At 46.2% G+C, this 15,940-nt stretch overlaps 3 protein-coding genes across 3 annotated transcripts in view; 1 reads left to right on the top strand and 2 right to left on the bottom strand.

Moving 5' to 3' along the window:
- The window catches only part of LOC131974163 (inactive phospholipid phosphatase 7-like), a 10,370-nt gene extending 9,226 nt beyond the window's left edge, over positions 1-1,144 (bottom strand). The window contains exon 1 of the mRNA XM_059336350.1: positions 1,005-1,144. Coding sequence (XP_059192333.1) covers positions 1,005-1,037 — 33 coding nt within the window. The 5' untranslated portion in view covers positions 1,038-1,144. The remainder of the gene's footprint in view (positions 1-1,004) is intronic.
- A 398-nt stretch (positions 1,145-1,542) lies between these two features.
- fhip2b (FHF complex subunit HOOK interacting protein 2B) lies at positions 1,543-11,029 on the bottom strand. Its single transcript, XM_059336349.1, has 18 exons — positions 10,692-11,029; positions 9,580-9,658; positions 9,365-9,450; positions 9,127-9,210; positions 8,659-8,763; positions 8,460-8,579; positions 8,008-8,187; positions 7,692-7,885; positions 7,259-7,361; positions 6,562-6,638; positions 6,320-6,476; positions 5,966-6,135; positions 5,662-5,802; positions 3,488-3,578; positions 2,877-3,011; positions 1,979-2,119; positions 1,762-1,862; positions 1,543-1,684 (listed from the first exon to the last, which is right to left on the bottom strand). The coding sequence occupies exons 1-18, from the start codon at positions 10,740-10,742 to the stop codon at positions 1,582-1,584; spliced, it is 2,118 nt and encodes a 705-aa protein (XP_059192332.1). The 5' UTR covers positions 10,743-11,029; the 3' UTR covers positions 1,543-1,581.
- A 204-nt stretch (positions 11,030-11,233) lies between these two features.
- LOC131974160 (uncharacterized protein K02A2.6-like) lies at positions 11,234-15,894 on the top strand. The gene is made up of 2 exons (XM_059336346.1): positions 11,234-11,253; positions 13,165-15,894. Exons 1-2 carry the CDS (start codon positions 11,242-11,244, stop codon positions 15,421-15,423), a joined length of 2,271 nt encoding a protein of 756 aa, XP_059192329.1. The 5' UTR covers positions 11,234-11,241; the 3' UTR covers positions 15,424-15,894.
- The last annotated feature ends 46 nt before the right edge of the window (positions 15,895-15,940 follow it).

Consider the following 15,940-nt stretch of genomic DNA (forward strand, 5'->3'; position numbering starts at 1 on the left):
TTCCAGCTAACATCACAACATGTTGCACAGCCTTCTGGTAACTGATGTGTTGTTCTCTTACTGTTCCAGCATCAACATGTCTGGTTGTTCCATGGTGGACTGAAGTTTACAGGATCAGAGCGTCTCAGAGCAGCAGCTGCTAAGATAATTTTATTTGCAGGTGTCATTGAACTCTAGTGGCTTTGTTGTTTTGTACATAAACACAGAAGGCACAACATCAGAACCACTAGAGTCCAATGACTCTTGCTACTATCCAGATCTAACGCCAGCTTATCGAACTTTAGCTGCATGTGATTACTATTCTACATAGTACAGACAATCACTGATGTAAACAAAAGCTGTTTCTACTACAGTTGAGTACCCAGAATGAAGTGGGTCTCCCTCACCGAAACGACCCTAATCTGAATATGAGCTGTCCCTAGCAGACGTTTTTTGAAAGCCTGGTTGCTGATTGGATAGAATGCTAAGCGCGATGTGACATAATACTCAATGCCACAACAACACACGCCATTTGTAAAAGCCAGTCGAGTAGTCACAAATAGACTGCACTTGTATAGTGCTTTTATCCAAAGCGCTATACACTGCAGACTGCACTCGTTCACCCTTTCACACACGACAGCCATGGTCAGGGATCGAACCACCAACCTTCTGACTAATGGGTGACCACTCTACCAACCGAGCTACAGCCGTCCCCCAGTACAAGAAACAAGAAACATAAGCCCCTTTCATTGCGCGGTCCCGCTATACTGCTGTACATATCTATATATATCTATGTATATATTTATGTATATATGTACATATGTATGTATGTCTATGGTGTCCCGTTTTAAATTCGTTGCGTATGTGACATCACAGTCAATACTGTCACTAAGTGATTACGCAACGCAACCTCTGGAGTCTTGTAAATCTCTCTGGAGCGTATTTTTTGTAATGGAGACACACAGAGTGACACGACACTTTTTACCCTGATGGAAACATGTCTCAACAGTAGATAGATAACCTACCTGATAGACAGTGGGCTCTGCAGACGCCAGCATTTTGATTATGTCCTCATTCCACACGTTTAATCACCTGCAGAAACAGACACCACTGGCTGCTCTGAGGCGCTCTGATCCTGTGTATCCGGTAAACCTTCAGTCCAACATGAACAACCAGACATGAACAACCAGACATGTTGATGCTGGAACAGTTAGTGTTTCTCTGTCAGTCAGAATGATCGTATACGTTTTACGTCATCATTGTGTGCAAACAGTAAAAGGGTAAAAGATAAGATAAAATAAATATTAAACTAGAAATAACTACAACTGTGATGTCACAGTGATATCACAGGTTATTAAGGCAGGCTGTGAGGTGTTCAGGGTCTGAAGGTTCAGGTCTTCAGTCCAGGAAGAACTTTTTGTGTCCTATACCAGGTGGACCTGTCCCAGCTGGTCCAGGAGGGTCCCAGCTGGTCCAGGAGGGTCACTGCTGGTCCAGGAGGGTCCCAGCTGGTCCAGGAGGGTCCCAGCTGGTCCAGGAGGGTCACTGCTGGTCCAGGAGGGTCCCAGCTGGTCCAGGAGGGTCCCAGCTGGTCCAGGAGGGTCACTGCTGGTCCAGGGGCAGTTTGACGAAGGCGATGGCGGCGAGCTCTTTACAGAACTCCTCGAGGACGATGAGTCCTCTCAGCAGGGTCTGGTGCTCCAGTCTGAGGACACAAAGACACTCAGTGAACAGAGAGACAGACAGACAGGTAGGCAGAGAGACAGACAGACAGACAGGTACCCAGTGTTGCTGTTCAGTCCCAGCAGGTGTCTCCTGGCGTCCAACAGTTTGTCTGTCAGGTTAGAGACAGACTGGATCCTCTGCATCAACTCTCCCATCAACTGTCAGACAGACAGACAGGTGAGTCTGCATCTTTCTCAGTATTAACAGACAGACAGTGAGACAGGTGTGTGTGTGTGTGTGTGTGTGTGTGTGTGTGTGTGTGTGTGTGTCTCACCCTGATGAGGACAGAGAAGAGAGACCTGGAGCAGTGAGACAGGTGGATGTAGGGGTTCAGCAGGTACTCATGGAGCAGCGGATGATCGAAGGACGCCAGACGGGACAGGACCGCCGTCAGCTGGAGGTTCACCTCATAGGGCTGGAGATAGACAGACATGAGACAGGTGAGACAGACAGGAGACAGTCAGAAGACAGGTGAGACAGACAGGAGACAGACAGAAGACGGACAGAAGACAGGTGAGACAGACAAAAGACAGGTGAGACAGACAGGAACGTTAGATCAAACTTTTAGATCTTCTAACAGTGTGTAAGCTCTGCTCCCACACAGGAAAACACTGTCATGATCTCTGTTATGGATCGGTTCATGAATCATACAGATCCAGATCCAGGCTGTCTGGGTTCTTCAACCAAAACAGTGAGTCTGACTCCTTCAGCTGCTGATGGAGAGACTGTAAACCTCTGTTTGGTGACAGTAGATCTCCTCCAGTCAGCTTGTGATGAATCACTGAACTGACTGTCTGCTGAGGTTTTTTCTCTGTGTTGATGAAGTTATCCCAACAAAAAAGTGGTGATTTACCCAAACAACAAAGCCCAGAGAACTTAACAACTAAAGAGTTTATAACAAAAGGAAAAATACCTCCTGGAGAACAGAGCCATCTACAGAGTAGTAAAACATGAAATTATCTGCAGACTGGATCCACTACAGTCTGCAGAATGGATCCACTACAGTCTGCTACCAGGTCTCAAGGTGTGGGAGCTCTCCGAGTGTAGAGCACCTCAACAATCCAGACCCAGAGTTCAGCTCTGCTTTAATAAGATGCAGCCGTGTGTTTAACTGAAGGCCAGCCTCTCATGGCTCCTAAATTGATGACTGACAGACTGACAGACGGGTCTACCTGTTCCAGGACTCGTCCCAGTCGGTCAAACAGAACTTTGAGCAGGTGACCCTCGAAGAACTCCAGCCCCTCAGAGGGGGGAGGGAGACTGATCGGCCAATCATAGAGCAGTGAGAGGGACCTGCAGCCAGTCACCTGAGAGAGAGACAGTAAGACAGACAGGCACACCTGCACTGAGTCTGTGTGTGTGTTAGGGCTGGGCAATATGGCCCTAAAAGACTATCATGATATTTCAAGGTATTTTTGCGATAATGATATTCTTGATGATATTACAAAATACTGAAAAATATATAGATTATTTCTTAGTCTGTTTAGATAAATAAAAAACGTTCAACAAAATATATCAATCAATCATAAATCTAAATTTAGTGAGTATTAGCAAAAAAAAAAAAAAAAAAAAATAATAGTAGCTTGAAATGTGACGTTATTGCAGCACATGAGACTAGACTAGGTAATTAATTGAAACCCTTACGCCACTACGTCAAGGAGTAGGAATGTTGCCAATATCATCATATGCATTTTTTTTTACTCATAAAAAACAACAATGGTATAATAATGAACGATACAATATGGCACACCCCTAGTGTGTGCGTATGTGTGTGTGTGCTGACCAGTGTGTGAGCGTCGTGGACGTAGGACTCGTATCCTCCCTCCTGCAGCAGCTGAGCTGATCGAACCTGAACAGGAACCAGACACAGGAAACTACACACACACACACACACACACACACACACACACACACACACAGAGAAACCAGTGTGGAGTCACAGTAAGTTTCAGTTTTCAGTAGAAACAGAATAAAAAATTGAGGAGATCAGAGTGTGTGTTTGTGTGTGACACGACATTGATCTGCAACTTTTAACTTCAGTGTTGGAGGAACTAATTATAAAGTAACTGATTACTGAACTTTTTTAGTTCAAGTCAAATGAAGAACCTATGTCAGTTACTGGATACCTTTTGCTTTAATAGCAGCACTGACCTAGACACAGTTATTGTCGATTTAACCCTAACAAGACCAAATGTTATTTCACACCACTTCCACCACTTTCACACCACACACCACTTCTCCACTTCTCTATTCTATCATTCTTTCTCAATGAAAGTTCAAAATGACAAAGGGTTAAAAGGGCTAAAAACAGAAAGGTTTAATGAACGGACTTGTGTCAAAAGTCAAAAGTAAAGTGCTGAGTAAAAGAGAAACACATTCCATCAGGATTTAAGTAAATGTTACTAAAACGTTTAGTAAATACAAGCACAGGGAAAACAAGGCTTATTGAGCGCAGTGTGCTTCATTTTCTTCAGTAACGTTAGCTAGCATTAGCTCTAACAGGCATTCTGACCCATATACAGTCTATAGTGAAACCTCACTCAGAAACTAAGTGATGCTAACAGAGAGCTCACGCAAGTGTTTGATGTCCTGGCAGATGAAAAAATAAAACAATCCCGTATTCTGAAGTAGTGGTGGGCAGAATATAGTAGCGGCGGGCAGAATATATCTGCTGCTGGCTCATAGCGGCCAATGGTTCAAAAATGTAATGCCTCGTCAAATGGCGTTTATTAGGGCCACGGGGCAATCCTCCTGAGCACTGGCCCCAAAAGCTATTGCATAGCTGTAGCTGTGTGGGCAAAAAAAAAATCTTCCTGCATTTTTAATATGGGAGCCAATGAGGCTGTTGGTGCGTGTTGGTGGCACATCTGTGCGTCCTACGCCCAAACTATAACTCTGACAGCTTTACCAGAGGATTGTGAGTGAGAAGACAAATTTTCCTACATTTCTATGTATAAATTATTTCTGTAGAGTGGAATTCGCGGCCTGGAGTGCATTTTTTTTCAAAATATCAAAACGTGCGGTTTGATCGGGATCGGTGTACTATTACTTTTCTCTACAGAATACGAATTTTTCGCGACATAAGCGAAAAACTGCCCAAAATTTTGTATTGATATGAATGGGGCGGGTGAAAAAAAATGAGCTAAAAAGAACAATAATTGGAGATTTTCAAATGTCTACTTCTCCGGCATAATTTCACCTAGAGACTCCATTTAAACTTTAAACAGTAGACACAAGTCTTGTGTATCGGTGTATTAATCCACGTTTCGATAGGTCATATAGTTTTTTATCAATCCCTGTTCAATGATGATCATTTTTGGAGAAATTCTGAGATTATAATGGATGTGTATTGCACGGAATGTTTGTGTCACAGTGTGTGACATCATCGCCAGAGGGTAGAGGGAGAGAAAAAATTGTCAAAAAAGAAATTTGAAAACTGCGCTCCAGGCCGCAAATTCCACTCTACAGAAATAATTTATACATAGAAATGTAGGAAAATTAGTCTTCTCACTCACAATCCTCTGGTAAAGCTGTCAGAGTTATAGTTTGGGCGTAGGACACACAGATGATCCACCAACACGCACCAACAGCCTCATTGGCTCACATATTAAAAATGCAGGAAGACTTCTGTACAAAAAGCATATTTAGCAGTTTTTCAGAGCGTAAGCGCACGCACTCCTCCAGATACACATGCTTCACACACGCACATTTTGAAGTTAAAAGTCATAGGTTGCTGTATAAAGAAATACTTGAAAAGGAATGCTTGTTGTAGGTGTGCTCCTTGTATATTATATAGTATTATAACATTACTAGTATTAATTGTTTGAAATCTCTGAAGAATCTCATCGGCAGTAGCCCCTGTGGCCCTTTCAGAATTTCCCCAGAGGAAATTTTCTAGTTTCATTTACTACCTTTTAATACCCTGAGGCAACCCTGGTTACTGTGTGTGTGTGTTACCTGTTGACAACGTCAGTAGCAGATCCCAGAGTAGAGGGAGGAGGAGGAGCAGAGGAGGAAGAGGAGAGAGGAGAAGGAGGGAGCAGCTGACTGTCCGAGAACAACAAACTGTCACTGAAGAATGGGTCCTCCTCTAGACCACTGGACCAACACACACACACACACACACACACACACACACACACACACACACACACGGTGAGTATAGAAGTCTATGAGAAAATGATCTGTGACCTCAGTAAACGTTCTCATCATGAGTTTATGCCATTATTATGCAGGGAGGGGACACAGTGAGGGGACTCACTCGCTCTCCTCGTTGCCCTCGTGGCTCTCGGTGTGTCTGTCATCCTGTCCAGCTGCAGCTGGGGACACGTAACCACGACCCTGCAGGAACCTCAACACCAGGACATCCAAAATGTCCCTGTGAGGCTTCTGGAGTAACTCGTCCACCAGAGACAGAGACACCACGCTGATCTGAGGACAGAGAGACAGAGACACCACACTGATCTGAGGACACAGACAGATACACCACACTGATCTGAGGACATATATAATCTGTCTTTACATTCTATCACTGTCTTTACTGAGGACACCGAGCTCTCTGTCCCATGAAACAGGTGGGACTGAGGTTGTCCCCGGAGACGGACAGGTGTCTCACCTGGTCAGAGATATGGTCGCAGCGCTGCAGCAGCAGGTGGGACAGGGGGCGTGTCCTCAGCAGGAAGTGGACCAGCTGGTCCAGCAGAGAGGACGACTGGACGAGTCTGACCACGGCACAGAGGACAGATGAGGACACCAGGACCACCTGCTCACACCTGGGACACACACACACCAGCTCACACCTGGGACACACACACACACCTGTCTCTCTGTACCTGTCCAGTAGTTATTCAGACTCACGTGTGCAGTAGCTGATGCTGGAGGACGTCCACCAACCAGAGCTGATGGACACACACAGCCAGCTTCACCGCCAACACCTGCGCGCGCACACGCGCGCACACACACACACACACACACACACACACTTTTTAAAAATGTGAATATAACAGAATTTATATAAAAACTCTTTTCAAAGTGTCCTGAATGTTGTAAAACAGTTTCCTCCACATATTGAAGCGTTGTCATGTTTCCAGCCTCTCCTGTCCTCTCCTCTCTGCTCTGTGTAAACAGCCTCTCCTCTCCTGTCCTGTCCTCTCCCCTCTGCTCTGTGTAAACAGCCTCTCCTCTCCTGTCCTTTCCTCTCTTCTCTGTGTAAACAGCCTGTCCTCTCCGCTCTGTGTAAACAGCTTGTACCTGTCCTCTCCTCTCTACTCTGTGTAAACAGCCTCTCCTGTCCTCTCCCCTCTGCTCTGTGTAAACAGCTTGTACCTGTCCTCGCCTCTCTACTCTGTGTAAACAGTCTCTCCCCTCTGCTCTGTGTAAACAGCTTGTACCTGTCCTCTCCTCTCTACTCTGTGTAAACAGCCTCTCCTCTCTGCTCTGTGTAAACAGTCTCTCCTCTCTGCTCTGTGTAAACAGCCTCTCCTGTCCTCTTCTCTGCTCTGTGTAAACAGCCTCTCCTGTCCTCACCTCTCAGCTCTAGGTAAACAGCATGTACCTGTGGAGCTTCTCTCATCAGGTGATCCAGAAAGTCCAACCAGCAGAAGAAGTTGGTCATGTGATCAGCAGGCGAGTCAGAGCCGCAGCGAGAGAACTGAGAACTGCAAACACACAAAATACTCTAATAATACTACTGCAGTACTACAGTCATCAGTATATACTAACTAGAAAATTTCCCCTGGGGAAATTCTGAAAGGGCCATGGGGGCTACTGCCGGTGTGTGTACACTATGATGATATTCTTCAGAGAATACACTGTTTAGGTACCGAAACATGGTACCGTTTGATTTTACATAAATCGGTACTCGGTAGTACCGACAGAATTCGGTCGGTACCTATAAAAGAACTGAATTCGGTACACATCCCTAGTAGTTACTGCCTTTTTGATTTGTAGGGCAGTACAGTATTGGTACTAGCAGTAGTACTGAGTACCTCCAGGGCGTGTGCGGCCAGCTCTGCAGCTCTGCAGGTTGCAGAGCCTCCAGAGGCAGCAGGGAGTAGAGCTGCAGCAACTGCCTAGCCAGCAGCTCTCCCAGCTGGGTCCGACCGCTCAGCAGCTCCCCCTCAGACTGGAGCCCCGACAGCAGCAGCAGGCTTTCATACGCCTTTAGACACACCGCAGCCCTCTGGGGACACACAGGGGACAGAGACAGGGATATCAGAGACATCAGAGACAGGTTCATCAGAGACAGGGACATCAGAGACAGGGATATCAGGGACAGGAAGACAGAGACATCAGTTAACTGACCTGACTCTTGGTGAGCTGCAGCAAGGCTGACAGCAGACTGGACTCTGGTTGGACGGGACTGACGGGAGATGAATCTGATTGGCTGGAGAGCAGAGGAGGTTCAGAGCTGAGACTGGAGGCTCGTGAGCAGGGCTGTGATTGTTCAGAGGCTGCTGTCCTGGCTGCTGGTTGGTCCACTATCTGAAAACATAGAACCACAGTTAGAGCAGTTAGTAAACAGTGAGACAGGCCGGTGGGTTAGTTAGGTAGTTAGTGAAGTGGTTAGTTAGTTAGTGAAGCGGTTAATTAGTTAGTGAAGCTGTTAATTAGTTAGTGAAGTGGTTAGTTAGTGAAGTGGTTAGTTAGTCAGCTAACTTATGCCTTACTAAAGCGGTTAGTTAGTGAAGGGTTTAGTTAGTTACTGGTTGGTTGGTCAGTGGTTGGTTAGTTGTTTAGTGCTTAGTGTTGGTTACCTCTAAGATGTATCTGAGCGTGTGGGGATCCTGTTTGACTCTGGAGCAGACGACCAATAAGAACTGAGCTTCCTCCTTCTCAGTGTGTGAACCAGGAAGTGCACAGAGATGAATCAGCTTCTAGGGGTGGAGCAGAGATGATGTCATACCGTCTGACTCAGGTACGTCTTCACTGAAGACAGGTGTTTCCTGTTCTTACCTGTACGGGTCTGTAGACGTTGACCAGCTGCAGCAGACTCTTCTGCATCTGAGACAACAACTTAGAGAAGAACAGCAGCACCTGCTGCACCATACCTGGAGGGTACTGAGAGAGGAGGGGACGTCAGCCAGAGTAGAGGGACTCTAAAGGACTCTTTCGAACTCTGTCAGACTCTAACAGACTCTGACGGACTCTAACAGACTCTGACGGACTCTAACAGACTCTATCGGACTCTGAAAGACTCTAATAGACTTTAACGCACTCTATCGAACTCTCACAGACTCTATCAAACTCTCAGACTCTATCAAACTCTCAGACTCTATCAAACTCTCAGAGATTCTATCCAACTCTCACAGACTCTTTCCAACTCTGACAGACTCTATCCAACTCTCAAAGACTCTAACGGACTCTATCCAACTCTAGTGGACAATGTCGAACTCTATTGGACTCTGATGGACTCTACTGTACCTGGGCCTTCCCCAGCGTGCACAGAGTCTCCAGCAGTTTGTGTTGCAACAGATACTCCAGACAGGGACCGGTCTCCTCCAGGCCCTGAAGACCAGTACAGCAAAACATCATCAATACAGAAAACATCATCAATACAGCAAAACATCATGAATAACCGAACCTGATTGATCAGAGAGTGTGTGTGTGTGTGAGTGTGTGTGTGACTCGGTGTGTACATGCGTGTGTGTCTGTGTGTTACCTGTTGTGTCTCCTCATACACTAGGATGTCCAACATCTGTTTGAGACGCCATGGGATCTCTGTCTGTCTGACAGGACGATTGTCATCTACACACACACACACACACACACACACACACACACACACACACACACACACACACACACACACACACACACGGTGAACCTGGCTGGTGAGGTCAGGTGACAGATTGTCTGCAGGTTAAAGATCCTCACCTGTCGTCTCAATGTAATAATTAGTGATTGCCTTCCAGTGGTCCACAAACGAATCCAACAGGTCCACTGAGGGCTCCCTCTGAGAGACAGACACGTAGGGAGAGACAAACAGGTAGAGACAGACAGGTAGGGAGAGACAGATATGTAGAGACACGCAGGTAGGTAGAGCCAGACAGGTAGAGGCAGACAGACAGGTAGATAGAGACAGAGAGGTAAAGACAGACCGGTAGAGAGAGACAGGTAGGTAGAGACAGACAGGTAGAGACAGACAGACAAGAAGACAGGTAGAGACGGACAGGTAGGTAGAGGCAGACAGGTAGAGAGAGACAAGACAGGTAGACAGAGACAGGTAGAGAAAGAGAGGTAGAGACAAACAGAGAGAGAGAGACAGACAGGTAGAGACAGACCGGTAGGGAGAGAAAGACAGGTAGAGACAGACAGCCAGCCAGGAAGACAGGTAGAAACAGACAGCAAGGTAGAGTTAGATAGACAGGAAGACAGGTAGAGACAGACAGACAGGAAGGTAGAGACAGACAGGTAGAGACAGACCGGTAGGTTGAGAAAGACAGGTAGAGACAGACCGGTAGAGACAGACAGGCAGAGACAGACAGACAGCCAAGTGTATTAGTATTGAACAGTGAAGTGTAATAACTGATGATGATGTGTGATAACTGTGAATATAAACTGTAGAGTTGATTAGATATTTATCAGTGAAACTGAAGTCTAAAAACGGTTAAACGTCTCATTTCTTAGAGGAGTTTGGTTTATAATAATTAATCCTGATCGTCTGTAACCGTCTCTGTGACTCTCTGATCTGGAGCTTCGTGTCCACGTCACTGTCTCACCTACAGCAGGTAAACAGGAAGCGTTAGCTTTAGCCGCAGCTAGCTCGCAGTAAACTTTACTTTGTTGATAAACACCTGGAAGTTCCCTGACAGTTTGTAATTTATCAACAATGTAAAGTTACTCTGTGAACAGACAGTGGGAGGACAGGCAGTCCACCTGTCTGTCTGCCCGTCCCCCACAGTCACTGTTTTTAACTTTATCTAAGTTTTCAACTGAAACTAACAGAAGCTAAAAGAAGCTAGGTGGAGCTGCTAACGTTAGCTCACCGTCTCCAGCGCTTGCAGCAACATGCTGCTCAGCCTATTAAAAGCCTCCATTCTCTCGCCACACCGCCGTCCGTTAACAAGTCCGTTAACCCCTTCAGACCCGCTAGTTACCGGTCAGTTACCGGGTAACGAACTACTACATGTTGACAACTAAACTAAACTGACTACCAGCTGACTCTGAGTCAACTCACAGAAATCAACATCCGGGGACAAGTTTCACAATTAACGGTATATTATCACATCCGGTTTCAGAATAAGAGCTTCGGTAAGGAGGCGGAAGTAAAACAATATAACAAAGTGATTATGTATACAGTCATGGGAAAAAATGATTAGCCCACCTTGTTTTCTTCAGTTTCTTGTTGATTTTAATGCCTGCTACAACTAAAGTTACATTTGTTTGGACAAATATAATGATAACAACAATTTAAGAGCTGATTTAACATGGTTTTATTGATAATAACAAAAATGATTATCAATAAAACCATGGAAAATGTCTAGATATCAGTTCTTAAATTAAGTTCTTATCAGCTATTTTTGTAGTTTGTCATGAATGGTTTCATATGTGAGGTGATGTGGACATTCACGACAGTCTTACAGTTACGTTTACGGTAGCAGGTACGTTTTGCGGGCATTAAGAGAAACCCCATGCTTGCTGTATGTTGGTCGCTATAAGCTGTATGTTCAGAGCTGAGAATAAAGCCGAGTAAAGAGAGAAAGCCTTCCCTCGATCATTCTACATGGTGTCAGAAGTGTTTCGACGCACAAAGAAAGGAAAAGAGAAGACCGGCAACGGTAAATGGCGAAGTTTAATCCACCAGCGAACTTTCCCTTTGAAAAACCGACAGAGTGGTTGGACTGGAAACAGCGCTTTGAGAGATACAGACTCGCCACCAAACTGAACAAAGATGATGGAGAAGTGCAGGTGAGCTGCCTAATTTACGCGATGGGCAACGAGGCAGAAAACATATACAAGTCGTTCACATTCACTGAAGAGGACCACCGTAATGACTTTGCCGTTGTGGTCGGGAAGTTTGACGAGTACTTCTTTCCGCGGAGGAATATTATCCACGAACGGGCATGTTTTCACCAGCGAGTCCAGCGACCAGGGGAAAGAGTGGAGTGTTTTATCCGAGCCCTGTACGACCTATCAGAGCACTGTGAGTTTGGTGCGACCAGAGAGGAGAATATCCGCGACCGCATTGTTGTCGGGATATTAGACAGAGAACTCTCCCGCAAGCTACAACTAATGGCGGACCTAACGCTGGCGCAGACAATACAGACCGTCAGACAATCAGAGGAGGTCGCAACACAAGTGAGCCTGCAGGGAGACACTGTCGGGTCAGTACAAGAGGTGCAGTTTAAACGGAAAAACACTAACTGGAAACCACAACAGCGACAACCAGGCAAGTCAAAAGACAGAAAATGGAGAGTAAATGATAAGAAATGTGGAAAATGTGGGAAAACACAGCATAACAGAGATGAAAAGTGCTTTGCAGAAAAAGCTACATGCCATAACTGCCATAAAGTGGGACACTGGGCTAGAGTATGTCGCAGCAGCAGGTCAGTGAATGAGGTGACAGAGACTGAGAGGGCCGAGCAGACCTCTTACTTTCTAGGCTCAGTGTGTGATGCTAAGGAGACAGGTGAACAGTGGACTGTGCAGCTACAGGTGGATTCCATCCCAGTGGAATTCAAAATTGACACAGGAGCTGATGTCACTGTCATAAGTGAGGACACATTTCACACACTCACTCCTGAGAGGACACTAGCACCACCTGACATCCCCCTGGACAGCCCTGGGGGAGAACTGTTGTGTCTGGGCCGTTTTGATGCGACAATCAGACACAAAAGGGAAGATTACCCATTCACAGCCTACGTAGTCCGTGGACACAGAGTCAACAATCTACTCAGCCGGTCCCTAGCAGTAAGGATGAATCTGGTGAGGAGAGTCGATGAAGTAAAAACCAGCACCTGTCATCTACAAGCCTATGGCGAGCATGGCACACTAAAAACTGAACCTGTCCGAATTGAGCTAAGAGATGATGCTGTGCCATTTGCTGTGCACACTGCACGCCGTGTACCTTTTCCCATGCTACAAAAAGTGAAAGAGGAACTAAAAAGGATGGAGAATAACGGGGTCATCGAGCGGGTGACACAACCTACAGAATGGTGTGCACCCATGGTCCCAGTTCAGAAAAAGAACACAGCCAAAACCAGGATCTGTGTTGACCTGACAAAGCTGAACAAGTCAGTAAAAAGGGAACAGTACATTCTGCCAATCCCTGATGAAATAACCGCTAAGCTGAGCGGTGCAACAGTGTTTTCCTCCCTGGATGCCGCCAGTGGATTCTGGCAAATTCCACTACATCCAGACAGCTGCAAGCTGACAACATTTATTACGCCGTTCGGGAGATACTGTTTTAAAAGACTGCCCTTCGGCATAACAAGTGCACCAGAGATCTTCCAGCGAAAGATGCTGGAGACTCTAGAAGGACTGGAAGGCATAGAAGTCTTCATGGATGACATCCTAGTGTATGGAACCTCCATGGAGCAACATGATGCACGACTCGAGAAGGTGCTGCAGCGGGTCGAGTCAGCAGGCCTGAAACTCAACAGAGAGAAATGCTCCTTCAGACAGAGGCAACTACGCTTCCTGGGTCACCTTATTGACCAATCGGGGGTCAGGCCCGACCCCGACAAAGTTGAAGCCATTCGCCAAATGCCACCACCTGAAAATGTGCAGGAGCTAAAGAGAGTCCTTGGCATGGTAAACTACCTTGGAAGGTTTGTCCCAGCTCTTGCAACAGTAGGCCAACCACTGTATGAGCTCCTAAAGAGCAAGAACCTCTGGACCTGGGGCCACTCACAGCAATCAGCTTTTGAGGACATTAAAAGGATGCTGACAAAGGCACCAGTTCTCGCCTTTTATGACGTCACAAGGCCCACAGCTGTGTCTGCCGATGCCAGCAGTTATGGACTGGGAGCTGAACTGCTCCAACTTCACGGAGAAGAATGGAAACCGATAGCTTACTGCTCCAGGCGGTTATCTGAGGCTGAAACACGCTATGCCCAGATAGAGAAGGAGTGCCTGGCTGGTGTGTGGGCCTGTGAAAAATTCGATAAGTATCTATGTGGCCTGGATGAGTTCAGACTTGAGACGGATCACAAGCCATTAGTGCCACTTATCAACAACCGGAGTCTCGACAACGTCCCTTTGAGATGTCAACGTCTTTTAATGCGGCTCATGAGGTATAAACCAGTGGCTGAATACGTGCCTGGAAAAACCCTACTCATAGCTGACGCTTTATCCCGAAGCCCACAAAGCTACACAGAAGAAGCAACTGATACACATAGTGAAGTGCAGTGCTATGTGGCCACAGTGATGCAGGGCATCCCAGCATCTCCAAGCAGAATGGAGAACATTAAAATGGCCACTGCCACTGACTGTGAACTGCAGACAGTCATTAAACATGTGAGAACAGGATGGCCAGAATACAGTGGAGACGTTACACAGAACGTCAGAGCATACATGAAGGTGAAAAATGAACTATCAGAGGCTGATGGTTTGCTCATACGTGGAAGCAGGATCATCATTCCACAGTCACTGAGAGCTGACATCTTAAAAAGAATACATGATGGACATCAGGGGCTAACAAAGTGCAGAGACAGGGCAAAATCGTCAGTTTGGTGGCCAGGGCTTTCCACTGAACTGAAACACACTGTGATGTCATGTCACACTTGCCAAGAACAAAAGCGAACTCAACAAAAGGAGCCGCTCATCTCTACGCCCCTGCCTGATCGCCCATGGAAAAGAATAGCTCTCGACCTCTGTGAACACAACAAAAACAACTACCTTGTCATATCAGATTACTACTCACGGTACCTGGAGGTGCTGCACCTACCGTCCACTACCAGCACTCAGGTTATTCAGAGACTTAAAACTACCTTTGCAAGGTTTGGAATCCCGGATGAGGTGGTGAGTGACAATGGCCCTCAATTCTCCAGTGCAGAATTCCAAGAGCTGGCGAGACAGTTGGACTTCAGTCACGTCACTTCAAGTCCCCACCACCCTCAGGGGAATGGTCATGCGGAGAGGGCAGTGCAGACTGCTAAGAGAATCCTCCGCCAAAAAGACCCACTGATAGCCCTCATGTGCTATAGGTCAACTCCCTGCACCACCACAGGAGTTAGTCCAGCAGAACTTTTAATGGGGAGAAAGATTCGAACGACACTTCCTACACTAGAGAAGAATCTTCAACCCAAATGGCCCAACAGAAAGACTGTTAAGCAGAAAGATGCTGGTGAGAAGGCGAAACAAGCTTTCTACTACAACCGCCGTCACGGTGCCAGACCTCTTCCTCCACTTCGACCAGGAGACGCAGTCTTCGCCAAGTTGGATCAGGAAAAGACCTGGGTGACACCAGCAGTCGTTTCTGAGGAGAGTGTTACTCCTAGGTCTTACCTCATTAACACACCGCAAGGAGCGGTGTTGCGGCGGAACCGCCGCCATCTCCAGGCTGATCTGTCTTCACGATCAGTGCAAGACACCCCGCCTGCATCAGCTGTGAGTGCAGGAGAGACTTCTCACCCTGCAAGTGTCACACTCCCAGAGACTGTTTCTTCTACCTCGGGTGTGGTCACGAGTCACACAAACGGCCCTGCACAGTCGCCGGGACAAGTTCGCACCAGGGCTGGACGCTTGTGCAGACCGGTCGACAGGCTAACCCTGTAGACAGACACTGAAATGTCTTTTCAGATGCTTTAGGGGGAATTGGGGAGGAAAGTGTTCTGAAAAAAAAAAATAATAATAATAATAATAATAAGGTGTACGCCGACTGTATTGTACTTATTGTTTGATAAAATTGCGTCACAAATATTACAGTGCCTTAGTTGAATTTAAGAGTGACATGAATGTTACAGTACTGGATAGTTATGAGTCAAAACAATTGCATTTTGGGTTTGAAATGGCATGACTACAGCCTATTGCTTTTTGAGTTTATTTACAGGACTATTACAGTTATAGGATAAATGTTTACATGGTTATTGTGTTTACTAGATAAATAACATTACTAAGATGCACTTTATGTTTATCAAAGAAAGCCTATTTGACACGTTTTCTGGCTGATATATTGTTTACCATGGTTTATTGAACATTGTTCTATGCAGATTGTGTTATTAGAAATAACATAAAAAGGGGGGAGATGTCATGAATGGTTTCATATGTGAGGTGATGTGGACATTCATGACAG

The sequence above is a fragment of the Centropristis striata genome, chromosome 7 (genome assembly GCF_030273125.1).
Source record: "Centropristis striata isolate RG_2023a ecotype Rhode Island chromosome 7, C.striata_1.0, whole genome shotgun sequence".
NCBI lineage: Eukaryota > Metazoa > Chordata > Actinopteri > Perciformes > Serranidae > Centropristis > Centropristis striata.